Source organism: Phalacrocorax carbo, chromosome 5 (assembly GCF_963921805.1).
Source record: "Phalacrocorax carbo chromosome 5, bPhaCar2.1, whole genome shotgun sequence".
Lineage (NCBI taxonomy): Eukaryota > Metazoa > Chordata > Aves > Suliformes > Phalacrocoracidae > Phalacrocorax > Phalacrocorax carbo.
In genome coordinates, this window is record NC_087517.1 from 38,976,944 (window position 1) to 38,992,727 (window position 15,784).

Below are 15,784 nucleotides of genomic sequence, written 5' to 3' on the forward strand. Positions count from 1 at the left end.
TATGGCTGTGTTTGCTCTGCAGGAGTGGAACTTTTCAAGCAAGGAGTCTTACAGGAGTATGGCGTGAAGGTCCTAGGTACATCAGTTGAATCCATCATGGCTACAGAGGATAGAAAGCTTTTTTCTGATAAACTGACTGAGCTAAATGAAAAGATTGCTCCTAGCTTTGCAGTGGAATCGGTAAATCAGACAATTTTGAAGATACAATTGCTGTTACTGTTGCCCTTTTGAGTTATTAAAAAAAAAATTTCTCGTTTTGTTGAATGAAAGCTGAATACAACTGCAGATACTACAGCTTGTGTGCTTTCATCAGCACTCCACAGTGGTTGATGCTGTTTCACCATGATTTAGAATGAGTGAAGATGCAATTAAGCAATTGGAAAGCCTAAGCTAATTTACCTATTGACAAGAAAACTGAATTAGGTTGGGTGACTTCTATGCTGCAGCACAAAAATATATAACATCTCAGTGGTACTTTTTAAAAAACAAACAAACCTCGCTCAAGCCATTTTGGACTTAGGTTTTCAGGTCATCAAAAAGGACAGGAGTGTGAAAACAAAAAATGGGTTCAATGGGAAGGCCTCTTTGAGTTTGGAGGGAACTAAACAGATCTTAAACCAGGATGTTTGTCAGAGGGGTTATTTCGTGCTAAAGTCTGTGAAGACTGACCGAGTAAGGACATTGTCCATGGAAAGTCAGCAAGGAAGTCTGCAAATACCTAAGGACAGAAGTCACCTCCTTCAGTCCATGTTCCAGTTTTCTGCTGTTTGGCAGAACAAAGCAATGTTACAAATCCAACTTTTATTCTTTTCATTTTATCTTCAGACAGCTTAGTGTCTTATTGGTGGGATTTCCAGTTAACCGTGTAACCAGAGTTGAGGACTTTATTAATCTTATTTGTTATCATATCTCTGAAATGTGTTCTTATCTCCTTTAAGATTGAAAATGCTCTGCAGGCAGCTGAAAAGATTAGCTACCCAGTCATGATACGTTCTGCTTATGCCCTTGGTGGTCTAGGGTCAGGCATATGTCCTGATAAGGAAAGTTTGCTGGACCTTGGTACGAAGGTACGTCTGTAATTGCAGGCTCTGGGAATAGAGTCTGGACATCTGATTTTCTTAGATATTTTTCTAATAGTTACAGACACTGGAATTGTACATACCCTGCATTTAATCTTATCTGTAAAACATTATCATGATTCCTTCTAATGCCCTCTTTTCATAATTTCTGCTGACTTGGGTAATGAAAATTGTTAAATGACAGATCCGTTAAATTATTGAGAAACAAATCATAATCTGAGCAAGTGTTACAGCAATTTTGCTCTGAAAAGAAACATAGTGAACCGTGTTCACCTACTTTCAGGAGTAAATGGCACATGAAAGATGTCAAGGAAGTTGAAACATTCAAAGTGCTGAGTGATGATGTAGTATTAGGGACAGAAGAGCTGGGAGGCTTGGGCCTCTGCTGTGTTTCTGTCTAAAGACAGTATTTCTGCTAGGTCAAAAAGTCATGTAGAGATTTAATGGGACGACACTTCATAATTTGACATCCACCAGCTGTCTCTGGCTAGGAAGACACAGCTCTTTTTCTGTCGGAAATCGCAGATTGTTTTTTATAGATTTGCTGTGAAAAGTAAACAGATAATTGCGGAAAACAAAACAAAAGCTTTTTTCTTTGGCAAAAATGCAGAATTTTAGGAAATAAGTATCTACAAATCGGTTTCTAAAATTATTGGTTTTGTCTGTTCCTGATTTGCTGAACCTCTTTATCTTTCATGTATTGCTAGAAAGAAAATACTGCTGATGCCAGTAAGAGTTGTATGCGAATATGACATTTTTATATTTCTCCAAACTGCTGTCATGCAAACAGACTTTGGGTCCAGTGTGCTTAGCGCTGAACAAACATCTGCTCAGGCAGTGTCTGTCACAGGGAGGCTCAGTGGACAGGACTGACAGATGTAGGAGGAGGCGGTGGGTGCCGTAACCCAATCTTACAACTGATGGCTGAGGTCGGAAACATTTTGCTTGGCCGAGCTCACACATGGTCTGTGTTTCGAGGATACAGAAATTCATTCAGAAGCCCTGGGAGTGCAGCTGTCTGAAGTGTTTATATCAAAACATTTTTCAGTAGGAAAACCTGGTTTTGATCAGCATTTCTTGGTGCTTCTTTAAAAAAGTGCTTTTGAACATCTCCGGTTTTCCTTGAAATCCGTAAAACAGCTGCTTATTATAAACACCTTATTATCGGTAAAATTCTAGGAGTGGGGCAGTTCATATTTTGAGGAAATTTTTAATCTTTCTGAAACTTTCCTTTCTTTCTACCAGAAGTCTGATTCTGCTTCACTTTCTGAGTAAATGTTTTCATTTTCTCAAAAATTATACTAAAAGAGCTTCAGCATTTTGAGTAGATAACAATATCTCAAAATTTACAGTGAAAACCAATTTGGGTCTTGTTGAATTAGCCCAACTTTGGATGCTCATTTCCACAGCCCAGCAGAAACTATGTTCTTTTCAGTTTTGCAGATGATCTGTAATAATTCTGCAAACTGGATTTTCAGTCACTGGACTCTGAATTGTATATAATTCAGATAACTGAACACCTATGGATGTTTCATAGCACAGCTAGTTCACGTAGTCTGGCCTTGATTTCATATCTCCCAAGTCTGCTCTTTTTGAGTGAAAGAAGGCAATAGACAGTAACACAGGAGCAGCGCAGATTGTTTTACAAGTGTGGTTAGGATTTCCTGCTATATCATCACAAATTCAGTGCCTGTTTTTCTTTTCTTTCTTTCCTTTTTTTTTTTTAATGTGAGTTTGGCAACTGAGCTGAGGGCAACATTTGAATAACAGCTTGAGCTAACTACAGAGGGGACCAGACTGAAAACTGATTCATGGGCAGCATTAAAACAAGAAGCTTTGATAAAGGATGGATTGATAATGTGCCTGTTTCTTTCTAGGGTTTTAAGCAAGAATTGATTAATGTTTTCTATCTGCTAATATTAAGACCATTTATTCATTTAGATTATGCTCATTTACCAACAAACTATATTTTTCATTTCTGTCTCTTGTGCTGAGGAGTGCTTTCAAGATTAGTTTAAGAATAAATCACACATCTTGCTTCTGGTTAGTATGCCAATGATAACCAGCATTATTAGTGCTATTAGTTACATAGTGTTTGCTGGCACCCACGCTTCCCATCACATAGTCATTTAGCTTTCTGCAGAGTTCTATTGAAGTCCATGGTGCTGCCCACATACATAAACAAAAGCATGTGTCTGTTTCATGATTGAAGCCTTAGATATTTTTATGTTCCGATTTGTTTTTTATATGCCATTGCAAGCTCACATGCCCTACCTTCTACCTTTTTTCCCATCAGATCACATAAATATTTTCTGTGCCTTTCATATGAAACTAATGCATTTTTGAAAAAAAAAGAAAAAGAGAAATATAAAATGCTTGTCATCGGTGCTGTGAACTTTGCTTATCTTCATCTTTCAATTTTCTTGTTGGTCTGGGATGCCTGGAGATAAGCCACAGAAGTCTTAAATATGGAACATGTTCTAATAAGGTTTTCTTTTTCACTGTTCATTTTCCCTGACACATTCCCAGGCGTTTGCAATGACTAAGCAAATTCTGGTGGAAAAGTCAGTTGTTGGCTGGAAGGAGATAGAGTATGAAGTTGTGAGAGATGCTGCTGATAACTGTATTGCTGTCTGCAATATGGAAAACATTGATGCTATGGGAGTCCACACAGGTAGGCTGGGGCACAGAGTGGCTCACTGGAAACAGCTCTAAGGTTTTATCCAGTACCCTTCTGCCTGCTGTTATTGACATAGTTTCATGATTAATAAAGCAGGCTCTAGAAATACTCTTCAGGTCTTGGATACAGCCAGTTAGCATGTGAAACAGATATTGTTAGGCTAAACCTACCCCTATGATCCTGTCTTCTATAAGATTGACTGGCCTGTCCAACTCTGGGCGTATAGCTGTGCCTTCCATCAATTGTGCATCCACGGGTTTGAATGTCTGTGGTGACTTCATTACTAGCAATGGGTTAGCAAAAAAAGTGACCTGTGTGGCTAGAATTTACTGCTGCTGAACTGCTTGTCATTTTCCTTCTCTGCTACCTCGTGACAAACAGGGGACTCTGTTGTAGTGGCTCCAAGCCAGACACTCACTAATGAGGAATTTCAGATGCTGAGGGATCGTGCCATCAAAGTTGTTCGACATTTGGGCATTGTGGGAGAGTGTAATATCCAGTTTGCTCTGCATCCAACTTCCCTGGAGTACTACATCATTGAAGTTAATGCCAGACTCTCGAGAAGTTCAGCTTTGGCTTCCAAGGCGACAGGGTAAGATGATTTAAAAAAACCCAAAATACCAGAACAAACAAATGAATAAACAAAAACTGAGTGGAGAAGAACAGAAAGAGAGAATTATGGTCAGGCACTTGGGTCAGTGTATTATTTAAATACATAAGTGACAGTTGCAGGGAAGAAGAGTTCTTGCATCTGTTCTCCATGCACTTAAGACAAGGAGGCACAGGCTTAATTTGCAGCAAGGAAGACTGAAGTTGGCTGTTAGGGAGAGCTCTGGAGCAGTCAGGTCAGTAAGGTGCAGGTTTCTGCACGGGAAGCTTCTAAGAACAGTTCTTATCAGCATCTGCTAGGATTGACCCTTGGAGAGTTGGTCCTGCTGGGAGATGGAAGAAGGGGTTAGTGAGCCCTCCAGGTCCACTCCAGCCTGATGATGCTGTTACTACAAATGGAAAAACTCCCAGGAGGTGTGTGGGGGGGAGCCTAATAGCTGTCCTTACAAAGCATATCCACTGTATCCATATGTTGCCTGCAAATCATGTCTGGGACCCAGAGGACACAGTTACTAATGAGCTGTCTGTCAGATTGATGCAAATGGCATTGCTAGCTGCCTTTGTTTTGTTGGCTAATCTTAAACTAATCAAGATAAGGATGGTCAGAGCAGGCTGTTTAAAAATTGGCTTCTTAATTGCACTTTGCAGAAGCTGTTGAGAGGCACAAATTAATCTCTAATTTGCAGTTCTCAACAACTCTTGTGGCTGTTGAAGTGCCATAGCAGACTGGAGATAAGCCATGATGTTGGACAGTGGGTGTTTGATTGTTTCCTTTTTGGATGACAGACATGAGTGAAACATATCTGTTTATGTGGTCTTACTGTGAGTGTGACAGATACTGAAAACGTTGGCTTTGCAGAGAGTAAAACAAGTCCCAGACCTAGGTAGGTAGCTCTGCAATGTGTTAGGGTAGGAAGCTGGACGGACCCTGCTGTGCTTGAGCACAGTAACCTTCCATTGTGTTGAGGAGGGAAAAATCACCACACATCTGTGTTATTTGATCCACTCCTGGCATCTGCAAAAGCAAAGTACTTCCCACTTTACCATTCTCTACCTCTCCTCTGTGGCAGGTATCCATTAGCATTCGTTGCTGCCAAGATTGCCTTGGGGATCCCCTTGCCAGAAATCAAGAACGTGGTGACAGGAAAAACCTCTGCCTTCTTTGAGCCCAGCCTGGATTACATCGTTACGAAGATACCCCGCTGGGATTTGGACCGTTTTCAGCATACAACCAACCGGATTGGAACCTCCATGAAGAGCGTGGGAGAGGTGCGTGCAAGACTCTCTCCTTCCCTTCCATTCCACCACTTGGGAAAGTTATTTCTCATTCTTGGAAACCTTCAGAATATCTATCTTCAGGGACCTAATGGCTTTTGAAGATATTTGTTCAGCTCAAATGATTTTTATCCAGTACTATAACTGATTGAAATGCGTTAGGACTATGTAATCTTGGATATCACAGTGCAGATTCATAAATGGTTTGAATCCTAAGGGAAGAGACCACTTTGGATAACCCGAGGTTGACTTAATTCTTAACACTCACTACAGGACACTGAGTTATTTCTTGTTTGGGGTTCTGTAGTGGTGGTTAATTAGAGTATAACTTCAGGAGTTGTAGTCTCTTAAGGTTTTCAGTGATGCTGATGAGCCACAGCTCTCAGTTGTTCCCATAGTTATTTGTCCTCTCTGTTAAAACCATATGCCTAATCTCAGCCTACTCCTACTTTTGAAATCCAAACACAACCTAGAATCTTGTGTTGAAGTTTTGAATTCTCTTAGTGATTAAGTCTCTTACATCTGGAACATGACAGAGTAACTTTAAACACTGATTTTAAGGTGTCTGAGACGATAACAGCGTTTTCAGACCATGTTTAAGAGGAGAGAGATGAAGCAAAATGGGTAGATTACCCACTTAATTAGTTAATTACATATCAGCTACCAAAGCAAAATAACTAATTGTGTATTTTTTCATCTGCCTTTTTTTCCTAATGCTTTTCGAGTGGCTATTTTATTAGATTATTTTGACATGTGAGAGCTCCCTAACATCAGTTCTACCTTGCTCAGACAACAAGACTTCATCACAGCTGGAAGAATTACTTAGACCTTGATTTTCCAGTGGCATTTTTGGCTTTTAATGGCAATGAGGGTTTGGAGGTTGGTTTTTTTTCAGAGCTTACTGATATTAATCCTCTCTGCTTGTGGGTTTTTGGACTGTTCTTTAGAGCTGGGGTTCCTAAATACAGTTGCCTTTTGCGCCATCAGCTGTAAACACTTCCTGGCCATACACGTTTGCAGGAGGAAGTATCGACTCCTTCCAGTGGTCATATATCACAAAAGCACAACTGTGTGAACCCCTTCTCCTTCTCAAGTCAGAGTGCTGGGTAAAGGGAGGTGGGAAGTATAGGAAAAGTCAGTGCTTCAACAGTGCAGGTCCATGGCTGCTGGGGGGTGAACCAAAACAGCGATGGGGAAACAGAAGGGGTGCAGTTCACAGGTGGAGGTACTCAGCAAAACGGTTTGTCTCCAGGACCTGTGAGTAGGAGAGGTGGTCTTTGAAACAAAGAGCTTCTTGCCACTTTGTCTCTATTAGTATGGGACAGCCGTCTCTCTAGGCCTGAACTTGAAGCCAGATCGCAGCACCTACTGCATTTTTATGAACTGAACAGTCTAGCCTGGCCTAGTTTTTCCTGAGCTCTGTTGTGCTGGGCAGCCGGCCTGGAGCTGTGAGAAGAAAGAAACAATGTTATTTTTTTCTTTTGACATTTTTCAGTATTGTGTTTGAGAAGATTTTTATGCTGTTAGGGTTTCACTGCACTGGGAAATAAAAATGTAGAAATTTTAGAAAAGCTTTGTTACCTCACAGGTTTCCACAGAGAAAGGCTTGTTTTCTTATTAGATGTGATGTCAAGATTGAAGGAGGGAAACCCCAGTGCTACTATGCCAAGGAGGAGTAATCCTTTAAGAGAGCCCACACAAGGGAGAGTCATTGTTAAATGTAATTTAAAGGAAGAGGAGCAGATTTCTTCTGAACCTTAAAATTCCCACTGTGAGTTTCTATCTCTAACAGGTTGTTAAACAGAAACATCCTTCTGTATTGCTACACCCAAGCTGCTGCATAACGCTTCCATCTACTAAAGTGCTTCAAAGCAGTTTACAGAGGAGAGCAGCAGCTTCTTGTATTTTACAGATAGGGAGGCAAAAGCAGGAGTCACTTGTCTGAGACTCCCTGGTGATAATATTGGCAGAGTCAGGCCTAGAAGTGGGACTCCCAAGGCTCAGTCAGCTGCCCCTGTCTTAAAGCCAGCAGGACTATCTTAGGGAGGAGGTCCAAAGGCCATACTTTCTGTATGTCTATCTTCATGGTTTAAATTTGCACTCCTCTGTGTTCAGGGGATAGCTGGGCAGCAGCTCACCATAGCTAATGTGGAAGTGCTCTCCGTTACAGGTCATGGCTATTGGACGCACTTTTGAAGAGAGCTTCCAAAAGGCCCTGAGAATGTGCCACCCCTCTGTAGATGGCTTCACTTCACATCTGCCTATGAATAAAGCCTGGCCAGCCGTCATAGATCTCCAGAAAGAACTCTCTGAGCCATCCAGCACTCGGATATACGCAATAGCCAAGGTAACAAAAGATAGAAAGCCCTTGACCTATGTCCCTTGAATTACAGCTACCAGATTGGGTCAGCTGAGGTGGCAGGAGCTTGAGTGTTCTTCACCCCCTTGCTTCCTTCTGTTAAGCACACTGGGACCACCATGTGTAGGATCCTTGCTGTTGAAGTACAGACATTCTCTATTGCATGTAATTTTCTCTGTAGAACATAATAGCTGGGTGGGTATATGACTTCAATTTTTCCTGCAAACATCTGTATTTTCCTGCATCTTCTATATTCAGGTAATGTGTTTGCCATTTGGTACAATCTTAGCCAATACCCACTGAATACAGCAGCAGATGCATTCCCACGTCCTGGCACTTAATTTTGTAGCTGAGTGTTGGTGGGGACCTGGATCACTTTCCTTCGTTTGTTCGTATAATATAATTGCTAAATATTGGCTAATATTGAGCCCTGATTTACACTAGTGTAAGTGTCAAAGTTGGCCAGTTTTGCAGATTACCATTAATTTGTAGGAAGGGAGGAAAGAAAAAAAATGAAGATCCTCTTGAGAACTGAAACAAAGGATGATAAAGAATGGCAAGTTGCAGTTTGTGACAGCAGTGTCTTTTTGCAATTGTTGCATTGGTATGGGCTTGAAACTAAAGAAAATTAAAACTCTATGTTAAATTTAGCATCCAGGAAATCCTCTGTTCTTTGAAATAGGCTCAATTTCCCTTAGTGTTCTTTTAACCCCTCTCCTGTCACACAAATAACTTCTTTCAAGGTGTCTGGGTAATGGGGGTTGTTATTGTAAGGGGAGCTAGGGTTGTGGAATTATTTCTTCCTTCGGCTCCATGATGGTTTGCCTGTGTATATCACATGGTAAATGTGGGGTTAGTCACTTTAAAAGGTAAGTGCAATTTCACACTTTGATTTTGCTGCAGCTACTTTGTCCAGCTGTCCATATTATCTATGAAGAGGAGGGGACAGCTGTCTTTTTATAGCTCATACTTATCTGTTGGTTTTTTTAAGATTGCAAACCTCTTGGCAGGGAATGCCCATTTACTATTTTTTGTGCCCCTGACTTTGTGTGGTGGAGTCGTTAAGTCCTTTGAGCTCATGTGTAGATACATCTCATTACATCTTCCACATGAGCTTGGGGAGCTGAGGTTGTGCTGTGTTTCTAAAAAGGTTTTCACATAGCTGTTCCTCTTGTAAATGGCCTGAATGAAAACCACAAGATGTTCTATAAATGTGTGGCTTGTCCAGCTGTTGACTCTCGCTTTTCAAGCTGGGGAAATGTGTGTCTTCATAAGTGTAGAACATCCTTCTGCAGCTGTGCTTGGTCTTTATTATAGCTTTTTCTTGTGACTGAGAGAAAAATCTTGCTTCTTGTCTCTCTGAGTGGCTCAGAGAGCTTTTATGAAAGGTTAATCTCAGCCCCATGTTAACACAGGGGATCTGAGAAGATGAAGGTGAGTTTGGGTCCCACTGAACACTCTGTATGTTCCCAGCTGGTGGCATTTTCACTGGGAGCTGTTGAAAAAAAGCAAGATCAAAGTCTTAATCTCTCCCTATAAAGAGCTACCTCTGCCTGACACAGTGCACTAATTCGTCCCCATTAATAACTGAGGCAAGCAATATCAGTAAGAGGTACTTCTGGCAGCTGGGGCTGTCTGCCTAGAAATCCCTTTCCAGCTTGCTGACATTTAAAAGCCAACAGTTAGTCCCCCTTAGCCCTCAGCTTTGTTTAGAATAGGATGGAGCTTCCTTGTATGTCTTCTCTTCCCCCCCTGGCTCCACTAGAAAGCTCTCGAAGGCTTTTTACTTTTTCTGCCTCCTTTGTCTGTTGGGTGATGAAAAGAGTAACTGCAGGTGAAAGGGAAGGCAGTTCAGCTGCTATTCAGAGCTATTGCTGTTGTAACTGGGACTCCCTGTTGTAATGTAAAAGAAGATACTTGGAGAGGATGAAATAGATGAGACTTGTTCCTTGGCCAGAGTGGCCAAGTGCTGCAAGGCTGTAACTGATGAGCAGGACTGTTCAGGTTGTATCAGATCTTTTCTGGGCCCTCTTACGAATTGTATACAAGTGGCCTCAGAAGACTTCTGCTGTGGATTCGATCCATGCTCTGTTTCACACCAGGACCCTGGTATCCCAGTTGTCCACACCAGAGACATGTTAGTTAGCGCTTGTGCTCCTGTCCACAGACAGCTAAATACTTCCTTTGTTGAGATGTAGGGATGAAACTGAAGGAACAAGGGTACCAGCCCTAGAGACAACACATGAGCATCTGAGCTGCCCTCCATTGCTTGGCCTGGAGACCAGGCTTGCTCCCTGACTCACAGTGTGAAGGCACTCCTATAAACCCTTTGGCTTCCCAGTGTGGGGCCAGCATCTACTGGATGGGACACTCTTGAAGGTGACCAGGGCTCTGAAGTCACGCTGTCCTGCTGTGGCTCCCTCCCCCTTCATCCACTGTGTGTTCAGGCTGTACGCCTTCCTGTAGATTTGAATAGAGTAAAGCCATCAGAGTGCTGTCCAGGGCCCCTGATCAAATCCTACAGGGATTTTCTGCCTTTTCCTGATTTGCCCCTGTAGTGTGGTGATCTGGGAGTAAGAACTGTCTGCAAACTCATTCTTCTCTCCTAGTCTCCAGATTTGTGTCACAGGGATGAAGATGGTTTATTTTCTCTGCCCCTCCCCTGATTAAGGAAGGGAAGGCATTTGTTTTTTTCAGTGTCCCTTGAAGATCCTTAGGACTTTTTAAATAGTGTCCTAAGCAGATTAAGCATATGTGGTCATGCTACCTGTGTGTGTGTGTCTGTGGCTCAGGGACCACTGACTGAAGGTTGGAGATCCTCAAGACATGCAAGTCTGCACGTGCTTTGTGAAAACAGATGGGCAGAAGAAAGACCTGCTCACATCCCACTAATGTGGCAGTGTGACCTTACCCGCCAAGCACTAAGGAATCAGGATGGGAGAGACCCCTTACCTGTTGCCTCGTAGCGGTATTATAACCAGAAATGTGTGAGAAGCCCAGCCTTGTTATTGCCAGTGCTCAGAGACCATGCTAATGGTCCCAGACTTCTCTTTGCAGGCATTTGGAAGAGCAGTGGCTGTTGGGTGCCGGGTGCTAGCTGAAGATTTGGTGTGTAAGTGACTGGTTACTCTGAAGGAGCAAGATGTGCATTAGACGTTTTCACTGCTGCTTGTGATCAAGCAGGCTATTCAAGTCAGCAGCTTATTACCTCTCAGGACAAGAAATAATTGAGAGATGACCCAGGCAAGCTGCCTGGAAATCCTTTAGAAAAGGTAGAAGCTGGTATCAGTATTTTGCAGCACCCACTGAGAGCTGTTACCCATCCCTTGTCTTCACGGTTGGTGCCTTCTTGGAGCACAGCATGGAAGTGACCTGTGCATTTCTCTCAGCTGGAGTGAAGTCTCCACATCACAGTGCTGAAGCATGCGGTGATGGTACAACGTTGTGTCCGCAGCTTGATAACTTGGAGGGAATAATGCAGGGGTGCAGTGGGCCAAGCTCATTCCTGGATTAATGCTGGAGTTTCCTGCAGTGGCATTGCTCTGGCGTTGTTCCAGGAATGCTGCCCTGCAACAGAACAATTAAGCATGGTAACAAATTAATGAGCCTGATTACTTCAGCTCAGCAAAGATACCATGCTGGTATTATCATTATGGTTCAAGATAGTTGTTTTATCAGGAGAGTTGTAACTGTACAGCACTGGTGAGAACCAAGAAATGTCAGTGATAGAAGATAAAACTGCAATGTATCAAGATACAATTGCCCCCCAGCACAATCATATTGGGGGGATCTCTAGAGTATTCCTCAGAAATTTTTTTTTTTTGATACTGCAGTGTCCTGTATAACATTGTCATTTGAATAGTAACTCAGTCTGGTTCCTTTTTACTCCATGGTTGCAAGTAGTTTGATAAAATAAAATAATTTTAAAAATAGCTCCAACAAGATAATGCAGGGGAATTTGAATGATTTTGACATTAACTTGAGATACAGACAGAAAAGCCTGAGTTATGCTGTAGATGCAGTGTGTCACCCAGGACTGGACATGCCCTTGCTTCCGGGGTGTTTCAAGGCCATATGCTTTGATTCAGCCTTGTATTTCAAGGGTAAATGAAGATGTATGCTCCAAAGCAAAAATTTCCTCCACAGCTGAGAAGCTGGACCTTGTTTTTCAACATTTGGAGCTAGGAGGTTGGTAGTGGGTCTGAGATTTAGGCAACTTAAGTGGTAAGGGGTGCAGGTAGAGGAGTCAGTGCTGCAGGCTGAATATGCCTTGCAGTAGGTAGTTAAGGCATATACTCATTGGCTGCTAAGCCTTGTTGCCATCAGTTTAAGTTCGGGTATCGGCTCTGTGAAAAGCACATTATCTCTCACTTGCTTAAACAGAAGCCAGCTTTTCATACCAAAACGTGCGCAGAAGTGGCTAGTGTCTCCCTACACTGCTTGATGGGCATGTTTTCTGTTGCTGTGGGAGACAGGATCCTGGGGTAGATGAACTTTTGATTTGTCCAGCTTAGTCTACAGTACTTTTTATATCTTCATGCTATACAGTTGCTGCTACCTATTTGCAAACTAAATCTGTATTTGCGAAGCATGTATTATAGGGGCTGTTTGGTGCTGTCCTGTTTTTGGCAGGCCTTGGATAACGAAGTCCCCGTGGATGTCATTCACAAACTCACAGCCATTGACAAATGGTTCCTGTATAAGATGTGCAGCATTGTGAACATGGAGATGAACCTGAAGGAAGTGAACAGGTAAGAAAAACCAACAGCCTTGTCCTAGGACACAACGGTCCTTCTGGGAAACCTGTGGTAAGCCCTGAGCGCAGAGGCAGTCAATGTGAAGTTTATTTCAGTGCTTGGACTAAGCAGTGTTGTTATGAAACCCGGTTCACTGCCACACCCGGACAGAGAAATTTCTGAGAACGCTCTTCCTGGTAAAATAACTTCTTTGAGTTCTTAGGTGTTTTGGCTGTTATTAGGGACTGTGGAAGTTCCTGTTTATTTTGGAAAATCCTCACTATCTCTGAGGCTAAGGCTGGGAATGTGGATGGCCTGCAACAAGTAACAGCAGGCTGCACTCATGTACCTAGGACAGGGTTAGTCTTCAAACACAGGACTTGTCCTGACTTACTGCGCTGAGGGTCAAATACACTGCATTTTTTCCTGGCCTAGCCAATTGATTCTTAAGCTTTGCTGCCTTGCTGTGATCATGCAGTATGTGTTGCTTTTGTACTGCACTTTCAAACATCTATAATTCCATTTAAATATAAATCTTCTTTCTTCAAGAAAAATGACCATATAAAACTAAGCAGGGAAGATAGCAGTAAATTAAAGTGCTGAGCTGTATTCCAGTTCCAGCCTCTTGCTGACTTGAGCGTCCCTTCATGGTTTACGAGGTCGGGAGAACCTCCTTGCTGAGTTATTGGCTGTATGTTGGTCGGCTTTTCTGCTTCGAGTACCCGTTGTGTTAACCACGTTTCACCACATGATGGCAGTGGGAGCGCACCGTAGCCAGTACATCACTAAGGTGCTGGTTAGTTCCTCTGCTGTGATTTCTGCTTCTTTGACCAGCTGCACGGTTTTAATTGAGCAGCTCTTGCTCTCCTTTGCCCCCCGGAACAAGCTGGATCTGGAGCTAAACAAAAATAAATGTGGAGGGAGATGTCGAAGAGAAAGGGTAGCTTGATTATTTACAGAAATCCGTTGTTTGACTGCCAAGTTTCTGCCCTCTAACATCCGTGTCATGTTGCATTTGTCTCGAGTGCCTTAAATATATATGTGCAGCTCCTGAGGAAGAAAAACAATATATCCAGAATTTCCTTACTGTTGGAGTGGCATGCTCTGGAATGATGCACTTGGGACCCCAGGGCTTGGCCCCATCCTCAGCTGGTATAAATCCAGCATCACTCCACAGGGGCTAATCATGCCAAACTGTCCTATATCACTGAGGTTGCTTTCCCTTTCCCTGTGGTGGGTGGCAGGCAATAATACTGCTAGTAATGTGATCAGTAGCTGGTACCATCCCACATATTTTTTAATTCTCTTGGTGACTAGGCAGCAGACTGTATAGCCAGCCTGCTACAGCAAGCCCTTTTGCAGTGTCCAACGTTGCATTTGTATCATATACAACCAATGTTCTGTCCCTTGTAAGTGGATTCATGCAATTCAACTCAGATTGAAGTGGTATAAATTAACTTAGTCTCATTCAGTGCAGACTTCCATTCTGGTATCCTTGCTCAAACCTTCCCCAGGCAACTCCTCACAACCTGTGTTGGAGGGAGGGGATGGACTGTCCAGCTGCATTATGTTGAAGGCACGTTGGCACAAAGGCAAAGAGCCAGGGTAAAACACTTCTGACCTGACTAAGAGGCCAGTCCAGTGAGCCACATCAGGAAACACATCTCTGCAATAGCCGAGGGAAAGCTAATTGAGTGATGCAAATGAGACTTGGCACACATGTGCTCTTCCTGCAGCCAGCTGTTTCCAGTCCCTGGTATGCCTGGCATGAGTTTTACCTGTGCTACAGCACTATTTCCAATTGAAAAGAATGGGCTGTGACACTGTCATTGTTTTAAATCTTTCTCTTGTTGAAACAGAGTTACCAGAACCAGAAGCAGTTGCCTTGTTCCCAGGCTCTGTTGTTGGTTACAAGCTCGCTCCCTGTTCGGTCAAATCCATCCCTTCCTTTTTGTCTCTGGATTGGTTTGGGGGTTCTTTGCAGTGAGGTTTTGCATGCAGCTGGAGTAACAACTCTGCCAAGAGTCTTGATTTGGGCCCTGCAGAGCTGTTGTGGAGACTGGTGACAAGGAGATGATCTCTGCCAAGAGGAAATTCAGAGCTACAAGTGGATATGACAGACAGATGGGGAAGGGGGATCAGAGGCAGGTGAAGGCCTTTGAGCAGTTCAGCAAGCAGTGTTCACACACTGCATGCTGCCTTGAATCCTCACCACATGGAGCAATTCAGAGGTGAGCAGAAGGCCTCACCGATTCATGCAGGGAATCTGTTTCCATGCATGAAAAGTATAGAATAATGTTATGGGTGGAAAAACCTTTCTGGCCTATAAATGTTTGTCCATTCTCAGTGGTGTACAGGCAAGGCCAGCCATTTGTAGAGACAGGGAAGGGCACCCTCTGCCCTGTTTATGTTTGTCCCAGCGAACTTATTTCCAAAGAAGATTGGACCTGGTGCTGGTGAGACTGTATAGCTTTTGTCATGCTGCAGCAATGTTTCCATTTGACTCTGCCTCTGGGCCCTCTAAGATGGAGAAGGAGTTGTTTCAGGTTATGTGATTTGGCTGCAGGAAAGCAAATGGCCTGAGTTGAGTTGGGAAAAGAAAGCCATTTTGAAAGTACTTGCAAGAATATCCAGTAATATCACACACACGTCAAACCTGTGCCTCTGCTATTTCTCTTGTGACCTACATATTTTTCATTTTAAGTGGAAACTTACATTGTGGCTTGTTTGTTGTTTTTTGACTGATTGCCTTCATACCTTCAGTAATATAATCTTAACTATAACCTTCCCCACCACACACACGTGCGCGCACACACACACACACAAACAAAACCACATATGCATTTACACATGGCAAGAGCAAGCACCATCCCATGCTGTCAGTCCATGAATAGGCAATGGTGTTTGGAGCAGTGGCAGTGCAATAGGATATGCTGTTATCAGGAAATTCATTCCCTAGATTTGGCCTTGCCTGCCCCATAAGAGAAAATGGAGGGGAAGAGCCCTGGAGTGATCCCACGGGCTGTTCCTCACACTGACAGCTCAT

At 42.9% G+C, this 15,784-nt stretch overlaps 1 protein-coding gene across 2 annotated transcripts in view; it reads left to right on the top strand.

The window, feature by feature from the left end:
* CPS1 (carbamoyl-phosphate synthase 1) overlaps positions 1-15,784 on the top strand; it is a 123,197-nt gene that overhangs the window by 60,818 nt on the left and 46,595 nt on the right. For both annotated transcript variants that reach the window (XM_064452098.1, XM_064452099.1), the window contains 7 exons: positions 23-180; positions 939-1,067; positions 3,609-3,753; positions 4,141-4,351; positions 5,439-5,637; positions 7,814-7,990; positions 12,635-12,753. In XM_064452098.1, coding sequence (XP_064308168.1) covers positions 23-180; positions 939-1,067; positions 3,609-3,753; positions 4,141-4,351; positions 5,439-5,637; positions 7,814-7,990; positions 12,635-12,753 — 1,138 coding nt within the window. The remainder of the gene's footprint in view (positions 1-22; positions 181-938; positions 1,068-3,608; positions 3,754-4,140; positions 4,352-5,438; positions 5,638-7,813; positions 7,991-12,634; positions 12,754-15,784) is intronic.